The sequence below is a fragment of the Sander lucioperca genome, chromosome 6, assembly GCF_008315115.2.
Source record: "Sander lucioperca isolate FBNREF2018 chromosome 6, SLUC_FBN_1.2, whole genome shotgun sequence".
NCBI lineage: Eukaryota > Metazoa > Chordata > Actinopteri > Perciformes > Percidae > Sander > Sander lucioperca.
Genome location: NC_050178.1, coordinates 3426639 through 3440455, shown reverse-complemented (window position 1 = coordinate 3440455; position 13817 = coordinate 3426639). Strand labels below are relative to the sequence as shown.

Here is a 13817-nt window from a genome sequence, read left to right as displayed (position 1 = left end):
ATTACCTCATTTGTCTATTTTGTTTAGTTCGTTTATCTTACATTTCAATGAAACTAGGTGGAGATTTCAACCATGAGCCAAAGAGAACCAAAATATTAAAGGATTTCTTGATATTGCAAGTCATGATGATGGGATTTTTTAACATTTTAACTATTTTCTCAATTATTTGAATAGAAATCTATACAAATAAAATATTAGTGAAGATTTTATATTTTTTGTGTTATCTATATTTTATTTATTAAAATGCAATGTTTGTGTGTGCAGCTGTTATATTTGTGCAGCCTAGGTTTATGATCTCTAAGTGGTTTAGCAGCAGCAATGATTCTTTGCATCATTCATATCTTCTGTAGCAAAGTAACCACCTACACTATCTCACGTGTCACCCTTAACTCCTTATCTCTCTCTCTTTCTCTCTCTCCATTTATTTGGGTTTTTTGAATATTCTGGGTTACAGATGTGGCCAACAAGGTGCTGCTAGCCCTGTTCACATGTGAAATGTTGGTGAAGATGTACAGTCTCGGGCTACAGGCCTATTTTGTATCACTGTTCAACCGCTTTGACTGCTTTGTGGTGTGTGGAGGAATCACTGAAACCATTCTGGTCGAGCTGGAAGTCATGTCTCCTCTCGGTATCTCTGTGTTCCGCTGCGTCCGCCTGCTGAGGATCTTCAAGGTCACACGGTAAGACTGCTTCCATGCTGTGTGTGTGTGTGTGTGTGTGTGTGTGTGTGTGTGTGTGTGTGTGTGTGTGTGTGTGTGTGCGTGCGTGCGTGCGTGTGTGTGTGTGTGTGGGGTGTTCAGTTAATCACCTGTCTCTTTCTCTCTACTGCTTTATAGTCACTGGCAGTCTTTAAGTAACCTCGTGGCGTCTCTGCTCAACTCCATGAAGTCCATCGCTTCCCTGCTGCTGCTGCTCTTCCTCTTCATCATCATCTTCTCGCTGCTGGGCATGCAGGTGTTCGGTGGAAAGTTCAACTTTGACGAGACCCAGACCAAGAGGAGTACATTTGACAACTTTCCCCAAGCCCTTCTCACTGTGTTTCAGGTATATCCTGTTCAGATTATGACAGAACAGTACACCACAGTCACTCCCATCTAAATAGCAGAACATCCATCATTTGCCCATTGGTGCATTCGGTGGAAAATACATTGAACATGCAGATAAAAATGAAAACAGCTGTTGTACAATTGTTTGCACAAACAGATTTAGAATGAATTATAGTAAGAGGTTTTACAAACTGTCGAAGGCCAAGAGAAGAGAAATAGAGCTAGACCAATAAATGAGTCAGGCTGATATATCACCTGATTGTATAGAGCTACCAAGCTAGGTCTGAGGTCATTGAGATATAGAGTCACTATTATACACTATAACTATTATTATTACTATACATAGTGTGTCCACCAGAGAGCGCTGACAAGTTGATTTTTCACTGTCAAATGCATCGCTTAGGATATATAATATAAGAAACAGGCAGAACTTCTTGACACAAAATACTAAGACAAACTGACACCAAAGGGAGCACACAGACTAAATAAGCAAGGTGCTAATCACAAGAAGAACAGCTGGAGTGGGCAGGGAACTGGAATAAAGAAGGAAATACTGATTGGGTAACAAGACAACGAGGACTGGCAACACAAAGGCAGGCTGACGAAGCTAGACACAACACAGGTGTACAAGGGAAGACATGCTGGGCAGGGCTACAGGGACACATAAGGTACACACAGTGCAACTCAACACAATTAATGAAACAAGGAACATGAAACAGAAAACACAAAACCTCTAGAACTTAAACACAGTATATTAAACAAAAAGTCTACAAGACCACAGAGCAGGACCGTGATAGGATCTGTACCAAGATTGTTGTTTATGTTAAAAAAAATGCTATCTGCCACTTTATCGTTATTGGATCTTTTGAACTCTTTAATATTGATAGCACTATCACAAATCCAGTTTTCGATGGGCTGTAAGTAAGGGTTAATGCCCGACGAGGTGTCCATTATCAGGAATTAATGGACCAGAACCGTCCAACGTGCAGCGTCAATCAGAGTCAAAATGTACAGCCATATTTCAACGTACATATCCATCTGCTGTATCTCTGCCCATTGATAGCAGCTGTCATGGGTTTATTGTGGACTCTCAGCAGGGATTGGGGGATCGTAGCATGTGGAAAAGTGTCGTCAACACATACAGGCCCCGTATAATCGTTAAGCTTGTCACACTACTGTTGATGCATCGCCCACAAAATAAATATGATAATCGATTTTAGATCCTGACCGGAGAAGACTGGAACGCTGTTATGTACGATGGGATCATGGCGTATGGAGGCCCTTCCTCTTCTGGGATGATCGTGTGCTTTTACTTCATCATCCTCTTCATCTGTGGAAACTGTATCCTCTGTCACTGATACAACACACTTGAAACTGCTGAAACAGCGAATACATGAGTAGACCTACATTCATCATTGTATGTGTTTAAAGCAGTGTTAAAGTGCTTTTGCAGAGAGAGCTGTCCTTTACTGAACACTTTGCTCAGATATCCTTCTGAATGTCTTCTTGGCTATCGCTGTGGACAACTTGGCAGATGCAGAGTCTCTCAACACAGACGAAGGAGACAAGAAAGGGTAACAGCTGGATCTCCTACTACTGTATGGCTCTCTGTATAAATATGCTCATATGTACTCTATCATTCATAACAATATCTGTGTTCATTACAGGGACAAAAAGGAGGATGAAAAAGATGACAAGGTATCCTGACTTACTGAATCTAACAGTAACTTATATTTATAGTCTGAGGAGTTATACACACTGACACACTTTTCAAACTTTCTACTCGTCTGTTAGGATGAAGAAGAGGAGATTGATGACACTGCGGCAGAGGAGGAGGATCCAGAAGTTCCATCGGGGCCTCGGCCGGTTATCTCTGACCTAATAAAGAAGGAGAAGATCACTCCTATCCCAGAGGGAAGCGCCTTCTTCATCTTTAGCACCACAAACCCGTACGAAACACTCACACATTATGTTCACACAGGCTTCACACACATGGACACACACACACTCACAGTGCCTCATATCACACTGATGCTTCTTGCTGTGTTGTATTTCCTTTGTCCTCTAGGTTCCGTGTGTTTTGCCACAAACTCATCAACCACCACATATTCACCAACCTCATCCTGGTGTTCATCATGCTCAGCTCCGTGTCACTCGCTGCTGAGGATCCGATCCGAAACTTCTCAGCTCGCAATATTGTAAGTCCACGACCCTTCAATAGGATTGTATTTGTGGATTCTAACAGACTGTGTAGCAGAGATAAGTGGGTCAAGTTACATCATGAAAATAAAACTTTTCTGAGTGTTAAGTTAGTTTAGCATTTTGAGATCTGTTTCATAATTCGTTGACCATACTAGTGGTTTTGCATGTTTTAGCCCATTTGTTATAACTTGCATATGTTACATTACTACTGACCATTTTCCAAAGCATTCACCACCTGAGTTTGTATGTTTATTTCTTTCTTTTGAGGAAACATTCATGCTTATGTTTCAGTGAATTGCAGTTTATTTTCCAAAACAATACATACAATGTAATTACCAGTTTCTATCTCGACGGCCTGTCCAAATTTAATGGTGACGTCTGGTGACTCTGCTCATGCTGGTCTGTTCCAACATTCATGACTTAGGGGTTAAGGTACCTTAACCTTTTAAATCTAAAAGGTTCACATATTTTTTTTGACAATGCCGTTTGTCTCTTGGAATTGTTTTAACAGCAACACAGCTTATATTTGCAAGGTGACTCACACATCACAGATGTCAGAGTGTCCTTTTAAGAAATGTTGCCTGCCTTAATTCATTGAGGACACAATCTGTACAAAACAAAAGAAAGCCAGTGATTATTTCACAGTGATGTACTTCATGTCAAGCTAGTGTCAAGTTTCTGAAATACCTAAATTAAATGAATGTCCCTTGCTATCTGGAAGGTTTGACTGTATGGTACACTTTGGCTGACAATAATGTTAATATAAAAATATGCAATTTATATTTTATAAGCTAAAACAGGCAAAAGCACTGGTACAGTCCTGTAAAGTAAACAGTCAGCCAGGGATCTCTGTTTTTCATTTTCAGTGCAACTGCACTTTGATATTGCATAAGAAATGACAGAGTAGTAAAATCACCTTGCACTTTATGAACTAGTCAGTGAATAATGAAAGTAAAAATGTACTGTGTGATGTTTACTCTATCAAATTCTTTAAAAAAAAAAAAAAAGCTTCAAATGTTTTTATTTATTTTTTCATTCATCTTGTTTACATATGATATATGAAGCTGCACAATGACCTGTCTTTGTTAAACATGTACGTTGCTTTTTGCAGATACTTGGTTACTTTGACTATGCATTCACGGCTATCTTTACTGTTGAGATCGTATTGAAGGTAAATGCCATGTGTCCCCTGTCCGTGCTGTGACTAACCATACCCCAATAACACTCCAAACGTCTCGTTGCCTTCCAGGTCCTAGGCTATGCAGATTATGTCTTCACTAGTATGTTTACATTTGAGATCATATTGAAGGTAACCCCTTAAATGACAACGAGAGCCTTGCTGCATTCTCTCCTTGTGTGTCACCTGCCACTCAGTACAACCTGGCTTGTTTGTTTCCTTTCTCTTATTTACTTTTTTCTTCACGGCACCTCTTTTAAAAAGCAAATATTGGAGCTGTTACTCTGCACACACTTACACAAACACAAGATTTGTTCAAATTACACTAATCAAAGAACTCATGTTGGGGGAAGGAAACATCACATCTACATTACATTACATACTCACATGGGTGTCACGTCATTCGGGCAGTCATCGCTGAAATGATTTTGATGATGCAGATATTTAAAACATGATGCAACCCTTTGTGCGATGCAACACATTTTAGTGAGCTGTTCAGACATTGTTAAGGCATTGGCTGAAGTTGAGTTCGAGGTCATCTTCATGGAGGTGTTCGAAGTCAACTCCAGTCGAAGCGGACTTCATGCCTCTCGTACTGACTGCTCTTCAGTTTACCCATAAAAGAGGGGGCAAAACCAACCATGTTCCTGCCGAGCATGGTTCAGTCTGCTTTCCCTGACTGAGTGCATAGAAATGTGGAGTTGTGTCTGCAGCCATTTGGGCAAAAACCTTTCAAGTCCACCGCTGTTTAACTTCAAATTGCTCCTAGTTAGCACTCCTCTCTCTCTGTCTCTCTGCAAGGCTCCACATTTACATGCACTTGGAAAATTAATCCTTTTATTATTTGAAGCAGAGTTATTTTGGCTGGTTTTTCTTCTCTGCCTGCTGAAATATGAAGTTTTAATTGGGAACTGCTTCCCCTTATTCTGAACTGTTAAAGAACATAATGGAATGTGCTTTAAGATGACGGTCCACATGAATGTGACAGTAAGGCCATTTCTACTTTCCAATCACTATAACTACAGCTCTTGCAGGTAGTAGATATCCCTGACTTCATGGCAACAAAATGCATGTTTTATTGCCTCATCCCATAGTAGATTGTGAAATGAATGACTTACTACTACATTCATGTAGTTAAGGGCTGTGGGGGTGGCGACAGTAGAGCTAGCCTTCTGTTTCACTGCTCTGAGCTCGCCACCCTGAATCAGAGTGATCTAAAAGAGTGTGGAGACGTGTGCGCGTGTGCAAGGTGAAGAGTGATGAATGTGAGCATATGTTTTTCCTATTTAACATGTTCACAATGTACAGTATGTGTGTCTGCGTCTTCTGCAGTGTAACTCTGTATTTGTGTGTGACTAGTGTGCGTTAGATGATATATGTGTTTTTTTCTTGGTTATTTGCTCCTCTAACTTCCTCTGTCGTCTCCTCAGATGACAACATATGGAGCCTTTCTACATAAAGGGGCATTCTGTAGGAATTACTTCAACCTCCTGGACCTGTTGGTGGTGGGAGTTTCCCTTGTCTCCTTTGGCATTCAGTGAGTATAAACAAACACAGACACAATTAGCCCTTTTTGACCAAATAGTTCCAGGAACAATGGAGCCACAGGAGCTAAACTCAAAAGTCCCTTTTTAGTATTCAAGTTTGCATTTCCAACGTTTCTAAAAACAACATGAGAATTAGGCAAATTAGCCAGATAACAGATTAAAGACTGAATGCGGCCCTTAATAAACAACAACACAGTCTGTGTTCGACTCTAATGTTTGAATGGATGTTGTGAATGAATGCAAAGGAGACATGCATAGATGGAAAAGGAGACTGAAAACCCCAGAACCTCTGTTTCCAATGTAGACAATCTGCTGAGTGTTTTATGGTTACGTATTTCTGGTTTAGTAATTACTGTAACAGTTCGCTTTGTTCTCTCGATCGCTGCTGGTTCTCTCTTTCATTCACTCCGCTCGTTTACAAACTCTTTACTTTTTTTATTTTTTAGATTAGTCAGTAAAGCGACAAGAAATGTCCCACTCTTGTCCTCGTATTGATTCTAGTGTCACCCAGTGGTTTCTTATTATAATAAAGCTGTAAAAATATAGCAGTCACAAGTTTTATGTTTGAATAATGAGCAACAGTCAGCCCTGCAGACTCCACTTCAGTAGCTCCAGGGCCATCAAAAGTACAATTTATTTGGCACCAGGAGCAATGACACAAAAAGAATTTAGTTCCTGGTTCCTAGTAAAGTCCCTGAGTTGCTGAAATGGTTCAAGGGCTTCTGGAAAAGTTCCTGCGGTGAAACTTGAACTTGTTATTCTGGAATGTTATTTTTTTTTTTTCGTTCAGGTCCTCGGCCATCTCTGTGGTGAAGATTCTTAGGGTCCTGCGTGTTCTTCGACCCCTTCGGGCCATCAACCGGGCCAAAGGCCTAAAGGTGAGGCCTCAACTCAAAGTTATCCTGCAGCTTGTCAACACCAATAACCACAATCAGTATAGATGCCACAATCTGTAAACATGTTTATGTCTCCGTCTCACAGCACGTGGTGCAGTGCGTGTTTGTGGCCATCAGAACTATCGGTAACATCATGATCGTCACCACTCTGCTCCAGTTCATGTTCGCCTGTATAGGGGTGCAGCTATTTAAGGTCAGCAGCACTTGAGGTTGAAAATAAATCAGTTTTACACATGAAGTCAGAGATTAGTGTATAGTATAATATATATATATATATATATATATATATATACTGTATATAGAATAGTTTAAAAATGTGCATAATTTTCCTCCACAGGGAAAATTCTATCGCTGCACGGATGAAGCCAAGTCCAACTCAGATGAGTGCAAGTTAGTTTTACTTGTCTTGGTTCTTCACAGTTAATTACCTGCAATTATCATCCTAGTTTCAGTATTAAACTTCCACGCAACATGTAATTTTCTCCTAGGGGCACCTACATCCTGTATAAGGAAGGAGATGTGAACCAGCCAACCATCCACAAACGACTGTGGCACAACAGCGACTTCAACTTCGACAACGTCCTCATGGCTATGATGGCTCTGTTCACCGTGTCCACTTTTGAAGGCTGGCCTTCGTAAGATTCTAACTTTTTTTAATCCCGTTGTTAAAGCTTTGATTCAGTATTCTCAACAATGTGTATTTAAAAAAACTGGATCACATGTTCTCTCTGTCTCTCTTCTCTTCTCAGTTTACTGTACAAGGCAATCGACTCCAACAGGGAGAACCTGGGTCCCATTTACAACTACCGTGTGGAGATTTCCATCTTCTTCATCATCTACATCATTATCATTGCTTTCTTCATGATGAACATCTTTGTAGGTTTTGTGATCGTCACATTTCAGGAACAAGGAGAGAAAGAGTACAAAAACTGTGAACTCGACAAGAACCAGGTCAGAGTCAGTATATGGGTGTGTGGAAGCAGCGTGTTTGTTTGTGTTTGGTCAAAATCTAAAGAGAAGTTAAGGAGAACTTAAAATATACTGATTTTAACTTATTCCACAAAAAGCTAATAGTCGGTCTCTTGACTTTGTGGTAATGTGTGAAGAAAAAGCTGAGGTATGATTTTCATAACAATAGGCAATAGTTATTGCAGCTTACAAATATCAAAGTATTAAGTGTGTGTCATTAACTGAGCATTAAAACCAACTTTGTATATTTCTGCGCAGCGTCAGTGTGTGGAGTACGCTCTTAAGGCACGTCCGCTGAGGAGGTACATCCCTAAGAACCCGTACCAGTACAAGTTCTGGTATGTGGTGAACTCCACTGGCTTTGAGTACATCATGTTTGTGCTCATTATGCTCAACACGCTCTGCCTGGCTGTACAGGTAAGAAGTCGCACTGTATTTACACCGCTGAAACCAACTAGCTCTGTGACAAAAAAATAAAAAATAAAAATCTGTTCAAAAGAATGAGATCACACTTGATTGTTAATGTTTATTTAGTTTGAAAGCAGAGGTTGAGAAAAGGTTTGTTGGGCATTTCTGAATGTGTGGTTATTTTGGGTGATATAGTCAATATAAAACTACTTATATACGTTTTATAAATATGTGTTAATCTGCTGTCAAGTTGACATTATAAGATATCAAGCACTGGTCTTGGTGCAATGATGTTCCAAAAATATTTTCATCAGGATAGTTACATTAGTCTCTAAAAACGTTATGTTGTCATCAGTATCTTAACTGCTAGCTTTCTTTCTGCCTGCCTTACTGCAATAATTAGTTTAGCAGTGCAGTTTTTCTTTTTCTTTTCTTTAAAATGTTTGATTTTGGCCCCCTCCAGTGGTATTATCAACAAAGACACTGTGGTAGACACCAATGCAAGCAGACCCAGGGACAAGTAGATACATAGACTGACAGCAAAGCATATATGATCAATTTTCACCCAGATTGTTTAATTTTTCTTCCAACATAAAACTCAACCTTTAGAATAATTTGAAGGATACTGTAATCACATACATAATATACACTTAGTGGCTTTTAAATGTACTATTTTGCATTCTTATCATACAGTTTTGTTGTTTGTTTAGTATCTTTCTGACCAGGGTCTTGTTTTGTCTAAAATAAATTAAGTGCATATCAAAATAATAGCAGCTCCCTTTTCTTCAGTTTTCTTTAACCGTCTCTTCATCTCCTCTCTGCAGCACTACGGACAGTCAGCGCTCTTCAACTATGTAATGGACATTCTTAATATGGTCTTCACTGCTGTCTTCACTGTGGAAATGGTTCTCAAACTCATCGCTTTCAAACCCAGGGTGAGTCAGCCTGCAAACGTCGTCATTGACAACCACTTTCATCGAACTTTTAGCAAGAGAACAAATAAGCGTATTTCCTAAAATGTTGAACTATTGCTTAAATGTTTAAAGAATGGAGCAGTGTACATGCAGTGAATGTTTTTTTCATTTTCCAAACATTTTCCCTGAACTGTCTGGCCAACAGCTCTGTGTTGCGAAAAAGGACAGGATGCTAGTAAGAGACACAGTGTGGGGTGCAGTGCTGACTTTCTTTTTCAATAAAATAGCGCAAACTGTTTGTCAAGTTCTTGGCAGCAGTGTTTCTGCATGTAGTATTAGTATCAGATCTAGTACTCTGCTGCTCAACCACAAGCTGTAGAAATCAATACACTATAATCATTCACCATTCAGCTAAAGAAGCCAACAGGGGTTCCTGTGTGTTTTAAATTACCAGAATAAGTCTATATACATATTAGTATAGAGTAAAGACTTTTTGTTTGTGCTGATCTCACATCCAACTTGCCCACCACTCGCTCCACCTCGCTCAGGGCTATTTTGGGGATGCCTGGAATGTGTTCGACGCCCTGGTTGTGATGGGCAGCATAGTAGACATTGTTCTCAGTGAGATTGATGTAAGTAAAGCTCAGCTACAGCGAGCCCCGCTGCTCTCTGTCCTCTCTCTGTTCGGGCAACCTCGGCCCACACTGCAGGTTTACATGGCAGGACTCTGATTTCTGGCTTTGTATCTGATCAATCTTAATACTTTATTTCCTTTTTCTCTCTCTTTTCGTCCTCCCCTGACCCTGCCATTTCATCAAATTCACTCTTCTGATCATCTGTCCGATTCTGTTACCCTTTCCTTCTCTTCATGGTCTTTCTCTTTCTTTCCCATCTTTACCCTTACATGTAACGCCATGCATTAACAGCACTATTTCGCTGATGCTTGGAACACATTTGATGCCTTAATTGTTGTTGGTAGCGTCGTCGATATTGCTATCACTGAAGTTAATGTAAGTACTACTCTCTTCTGCCTACCAAGTTGAACTGAAGCCTTACACGAAAGCCACATGGCAATTGTCAGAATTCATCTCAACCTCTAGTGCAGTGGATCCCAACCTTTTTGTCTTGAAGACCCTGAAAATGAATTGTCCTCTTGACAAGAGTTGAGAGCAGATCAATCGATGAGTGGGTTTTTCTTCTTTAGCGTGTATAGTTGTAGCCTCCACTTTAAAATTGTTTCTGCTAAACTAAGAGCTTCCATATTTATCATGCTAAACCTTTGCATTGCTATTTGTGGAAAGGTTTTAGTAGTTGTCAAGGTGCCAGTGGCTTATTCTGTAAAGCTTCAGTTTGACCTTCATTTATGTCCTGTTATTAGTGCTACATCTACAGTACAATGAGTTATTCAAAGTCTGTCTCGTTGGAATTTTGCTTCTGCTAAATCCTCTATCGTCAATGTGTTGCAGAACTGTGTGTTGCAGGAATCATGACAAAATGTGTGATGAATGTGTTGATTGTTAACCCTTTGGACACAGCAGTGAAAACACGGGTCAAAAACAGGAGTCTGTCACATTTCTTTGTGAACTGAGGCCTGTATTTGGTTCAGAGCAGAATGATTTATGATGTGGTTGTCTAATTCTTACTCTTGTTCGTTTTGTTTCCATAGAAACTTGTAGAGGCAAGTATGGCAATGAACAAAAATGTTGTGTGTGTGTGTGTGACCTAATGTTTATAACAACTTTATCTGCGTGACCCCTTTACAGTGGATTAAAAACTAGATTGGTCATTGAATGTTTTCTGAACATTCAATGTTTGTAATTTAGAGTAGCACATAGATTTTATTTTATTTGACAGCTTATTTCAGTACTTATCAAAGTCAGTCGCTTTGAAAATTAATGTCAAGGCTCCATAGAATAGTGGATGACTACTTCTCTACATTAACTGACTTCAAAAATACTCTTCTCTTTATGGCTCTTCAAAAAAAACCTTAAAACGAAGACTAAATGTCTGTGATCCACTTTGTTGTGCTTTGAGATTAACTGTTATATACATGGTAAAGATAGTTAGATTTGTAGTCCAAGATACAAACAAACACCAGGAGACTAAAATGAATAGGTATGGTGATGATGGTGCTTGTTAAAGGGGCAGTGTAGCCACTCACTGCTGCACCACTCCTCCCCCCATCCTGAGTGCTCTCACATCTGAGCTGCAGTGCTGTTTTTCTGGAGTTATAGTTCATTTTTTTCTGTGTTTTCTCAGTTTGTGTTCCTAAATGTGTGTCTGCATGAGTGTATAAACAAGCACTAACTTTATTTAAAACATACAGTGGTGGTGGTGTGTGCAGGTTATTATTGTTATGCATGTGTGTTTTACATACATGTTTATACAGTTCTTTAAGGTGTGCTGTATGTATGATCGTATGCGTGTTGTGAATGTTGGGGACATAATGTTGATTTCACAAGGACTTTTAAAGTTGTTCTTGTGAGGCACCTTGCATCCATCATTTACATTTATTTTGTTTGCGTTGCATGTTGTTGTTGCTGTTTGTGTCATACAGCAAACTAACTAGATCAGATATTAAATTCAGCATTTGTAGCTGATCTACAATGGGTTTGCATTTTGATTTATTGATTTTTGCTTACTTGCTTGCCATCTCTGTTATGAGCTGTGTGATTGTTTAGTTTCTAACCTGACGACCCTGACCTTTCCAAATGCATGCTGGGAAGCGTCAGCCATTTACCTCACTCCCTAACATCCTTTCCATGTCCCGCCTCTCACAGATGGCGCTCGGCCAGCAGCTCCATTCCCCTCCGGTCAGTTTTTTCCATAGACCCTTGTGAAGTTTGCCCTTTCTCTCTTGCCATACCCCTCAATCTTTACCTCCAGACAGGATGGCCCTGGAGCTCAGAGCTTGGAAGTATCCATCCTACACAACACTAAGGACAGTTTTAATATAGACTTTGTGAAGCTCAATCCGCTTTTAAAGCGGAAAATTGTGATGAGATTTTTAAGAAATGTCATCTTTTACTTCCCCTAAAATTGTGTAGGCCAATGCAGGATCACATATGTTTGATTTAATGCATCAATATTAGGTAAAACAGATAAGTCATGTCATGAAATGGATATAGATTTTGCAGCAACTAAAACTTAGAATAGGCTTCAGTCACAGTCCTCGAATTAAAGAAAAAAAATTCAGCATCCTTTTTACCATAATGTTATCAGATAAGAATCTGTGAAGAAAAAAATCCTCAGCAGGTCAGAAGACACTGAACTAGTCCGTATTTTTGTACATTTACACTGATGGTGGTTTAATGCAGCTGAGTTTGAGGTTCTTTGATGATCTTGTGTTTGTGTCTCTGTGAGTGATTGTCTCTGTGTTTTGTTCTGTCTTCCTGTAGTGAGCTCTTAAAGCTCAGAATGGAGCTCATGTGTAGCGCAGGTGTGTAGACTCCAGTCAGGTGCATGAACAGTAACTACACTCTCTACTCTTCACAACTCTCTGCCTTTACTCTTCGTCTATTCCAGTATGACTCAATCTGTCTGGTTTTATTTCCTATGCCAGTATTGGTCTCTATCTCTTGTTTTCTCCTTTGCCCTCTCTGTCTTCCTCTCTCCTCTTCTGTTGTTCATTCACCTCTTTTTGCACTTGACTGTGAGAGCGCCCTGCTATGGCGGTTTTGTTGCAGGGCACTACTGACATGCATGAGTTGCTGCATTGCTATGAGTTCACCAAAGGCTCCTTATCATCCAAATGTCTTGCGTGTGCGTGCAGTGCTTCCGCAGCAACGTGGCAATGCTGAACGCATGCTCCATCAAGGCTGTGGCCAGGATTACCTAAAGAACCTCCTCAAGCTATTTCTACATTTTTTGTTATTGTTTCTGCTCATTCTGCACCTCATACTTACGGTTTGTGAAGTATTGTGCTGAGGGATTTGAATGAAGCCATTTCTGTCTGGAGTATCTCTTTATTTCCAGTACTAAGCCTTCTGATATGACTTTTTCCGTGTCAAATTAATCTCATTCTTTTGCACACAAAAAAATCACATTATCAATATACGGGTTCAATCTAACCGCCACCACTATGATTGATTTTACTTTGCACCTGGACATTCACTGTGTATAAAATGCTCGCTGAATACTGCTGATATCCTGTAATTTATAGTTAAGACTAGAATCACAAACAATATCTGTGTATGGGTGTGAATTTGTGTGGGCGATGTGTAGATCAAATTATTTTATTATGCTCAATCTCTTTTTGGTCAGCAAACATTTTCATCTTAGCCACTGAAAAATACTTGGTTTACAAAAGAAAAATTACAACCCAGAGAGATTGCAGCTGTCTTACATGTACTCTAATCATTTTAATGGGTGCCATTAATGATGCACACAATGTATGATTTTTGTCCAGTTAAGTCATATGTTGACGTGCCTGAATCCGCCCAAATGTTGATATACAGGAAAAACTAAGAATTAGCTATGAGTTGAGGCTCTGTAAGAATAGCAGACGGTGCTTTTATCATGACACAAATTCATAACATTTGTTACGTCAATCAGTTACCTTTCATTAACATTTTCTGAAGCTAAGCAAAGACATCTTAACCATAAAATCCATTCAATCCCATCAGTAATGACCATTACACTGGGGGAGTGATAAAGTT

General features: G+C 39.6%; 1 protein-coding gene across 13 annotated transcripts in view; it reads left to right on the top strand.

Annotated features, from left to right (window-relative positions):
• Window positions 1-13817, top strand: part of cacna1da (calcium channel, voltage-dependent, L type, alpha 1D subunit, a) — a 63158-nt gene that overhangs the window by 36419 nt on the left and 12922 nt on the right. For 5 of the 13 annotated variants that reach the window (XM_031287466.2, XM_031287463.2, XM_036001928.1 and 2 more), the window contains 17 exons: window positions 455-680; window positions 837-1044; window positions 2267-2387; window positions 2533-2620; window positions 2714-2744; window positions 2841-2995; window positions 3115-3244; window positions 4498-4557; window positions 5856-5962; window positions 6763-6850; window positions 6954-7061; window positions 7206-7258; window positions 7357-7503; window positions 7618-7819; window positions 8096-8254; window positions 9070-9180; window positions 10086-10169. In XM_031287466.2, coding sequence (XP_031143326.1) covers window positions 455-680; window positions 837-1044; window positions 2267-2387; window positions 2533-2620; window positions 2714-2744; window positions 2841-2995; window positions 3115-3244; window positions 4498-4557; window positions 5856-5962; window positions 6763-6850; window positions 6954-7061; window positions 7206-7258; window positions 7357-7503; window positions 7618-7819; window positions 8096-8254; window positions 9070-9180; window positions 10086-10169 — 2078 coding nt within the window. Of the gene's footprint in view, window positions 1-454; window positions 681-836; window positions 1045-2266; window positions 2388-2532; window positions 2621-2713; window positions 2745-2840; window positions 2996-3114; window positions 3245-4359; window positions 4420-4497; window positions 4558-5855; window positions 5963-6762; window positions 6851-6953; window positions 7062-7205; window positions 7259-7356; window positions 7504-7617; window positions 7820-8095; window positions 8255-9069; window positions 9181-10085; window positions 10170-10825; window positions 10838-13817 lie in introns of all 13 variants that reach the window. The other 8 variants (XM_036001930.1, XM_031287464.2, XM_036001932.1 and 5 more) reach the window with 4 other exon arrangements.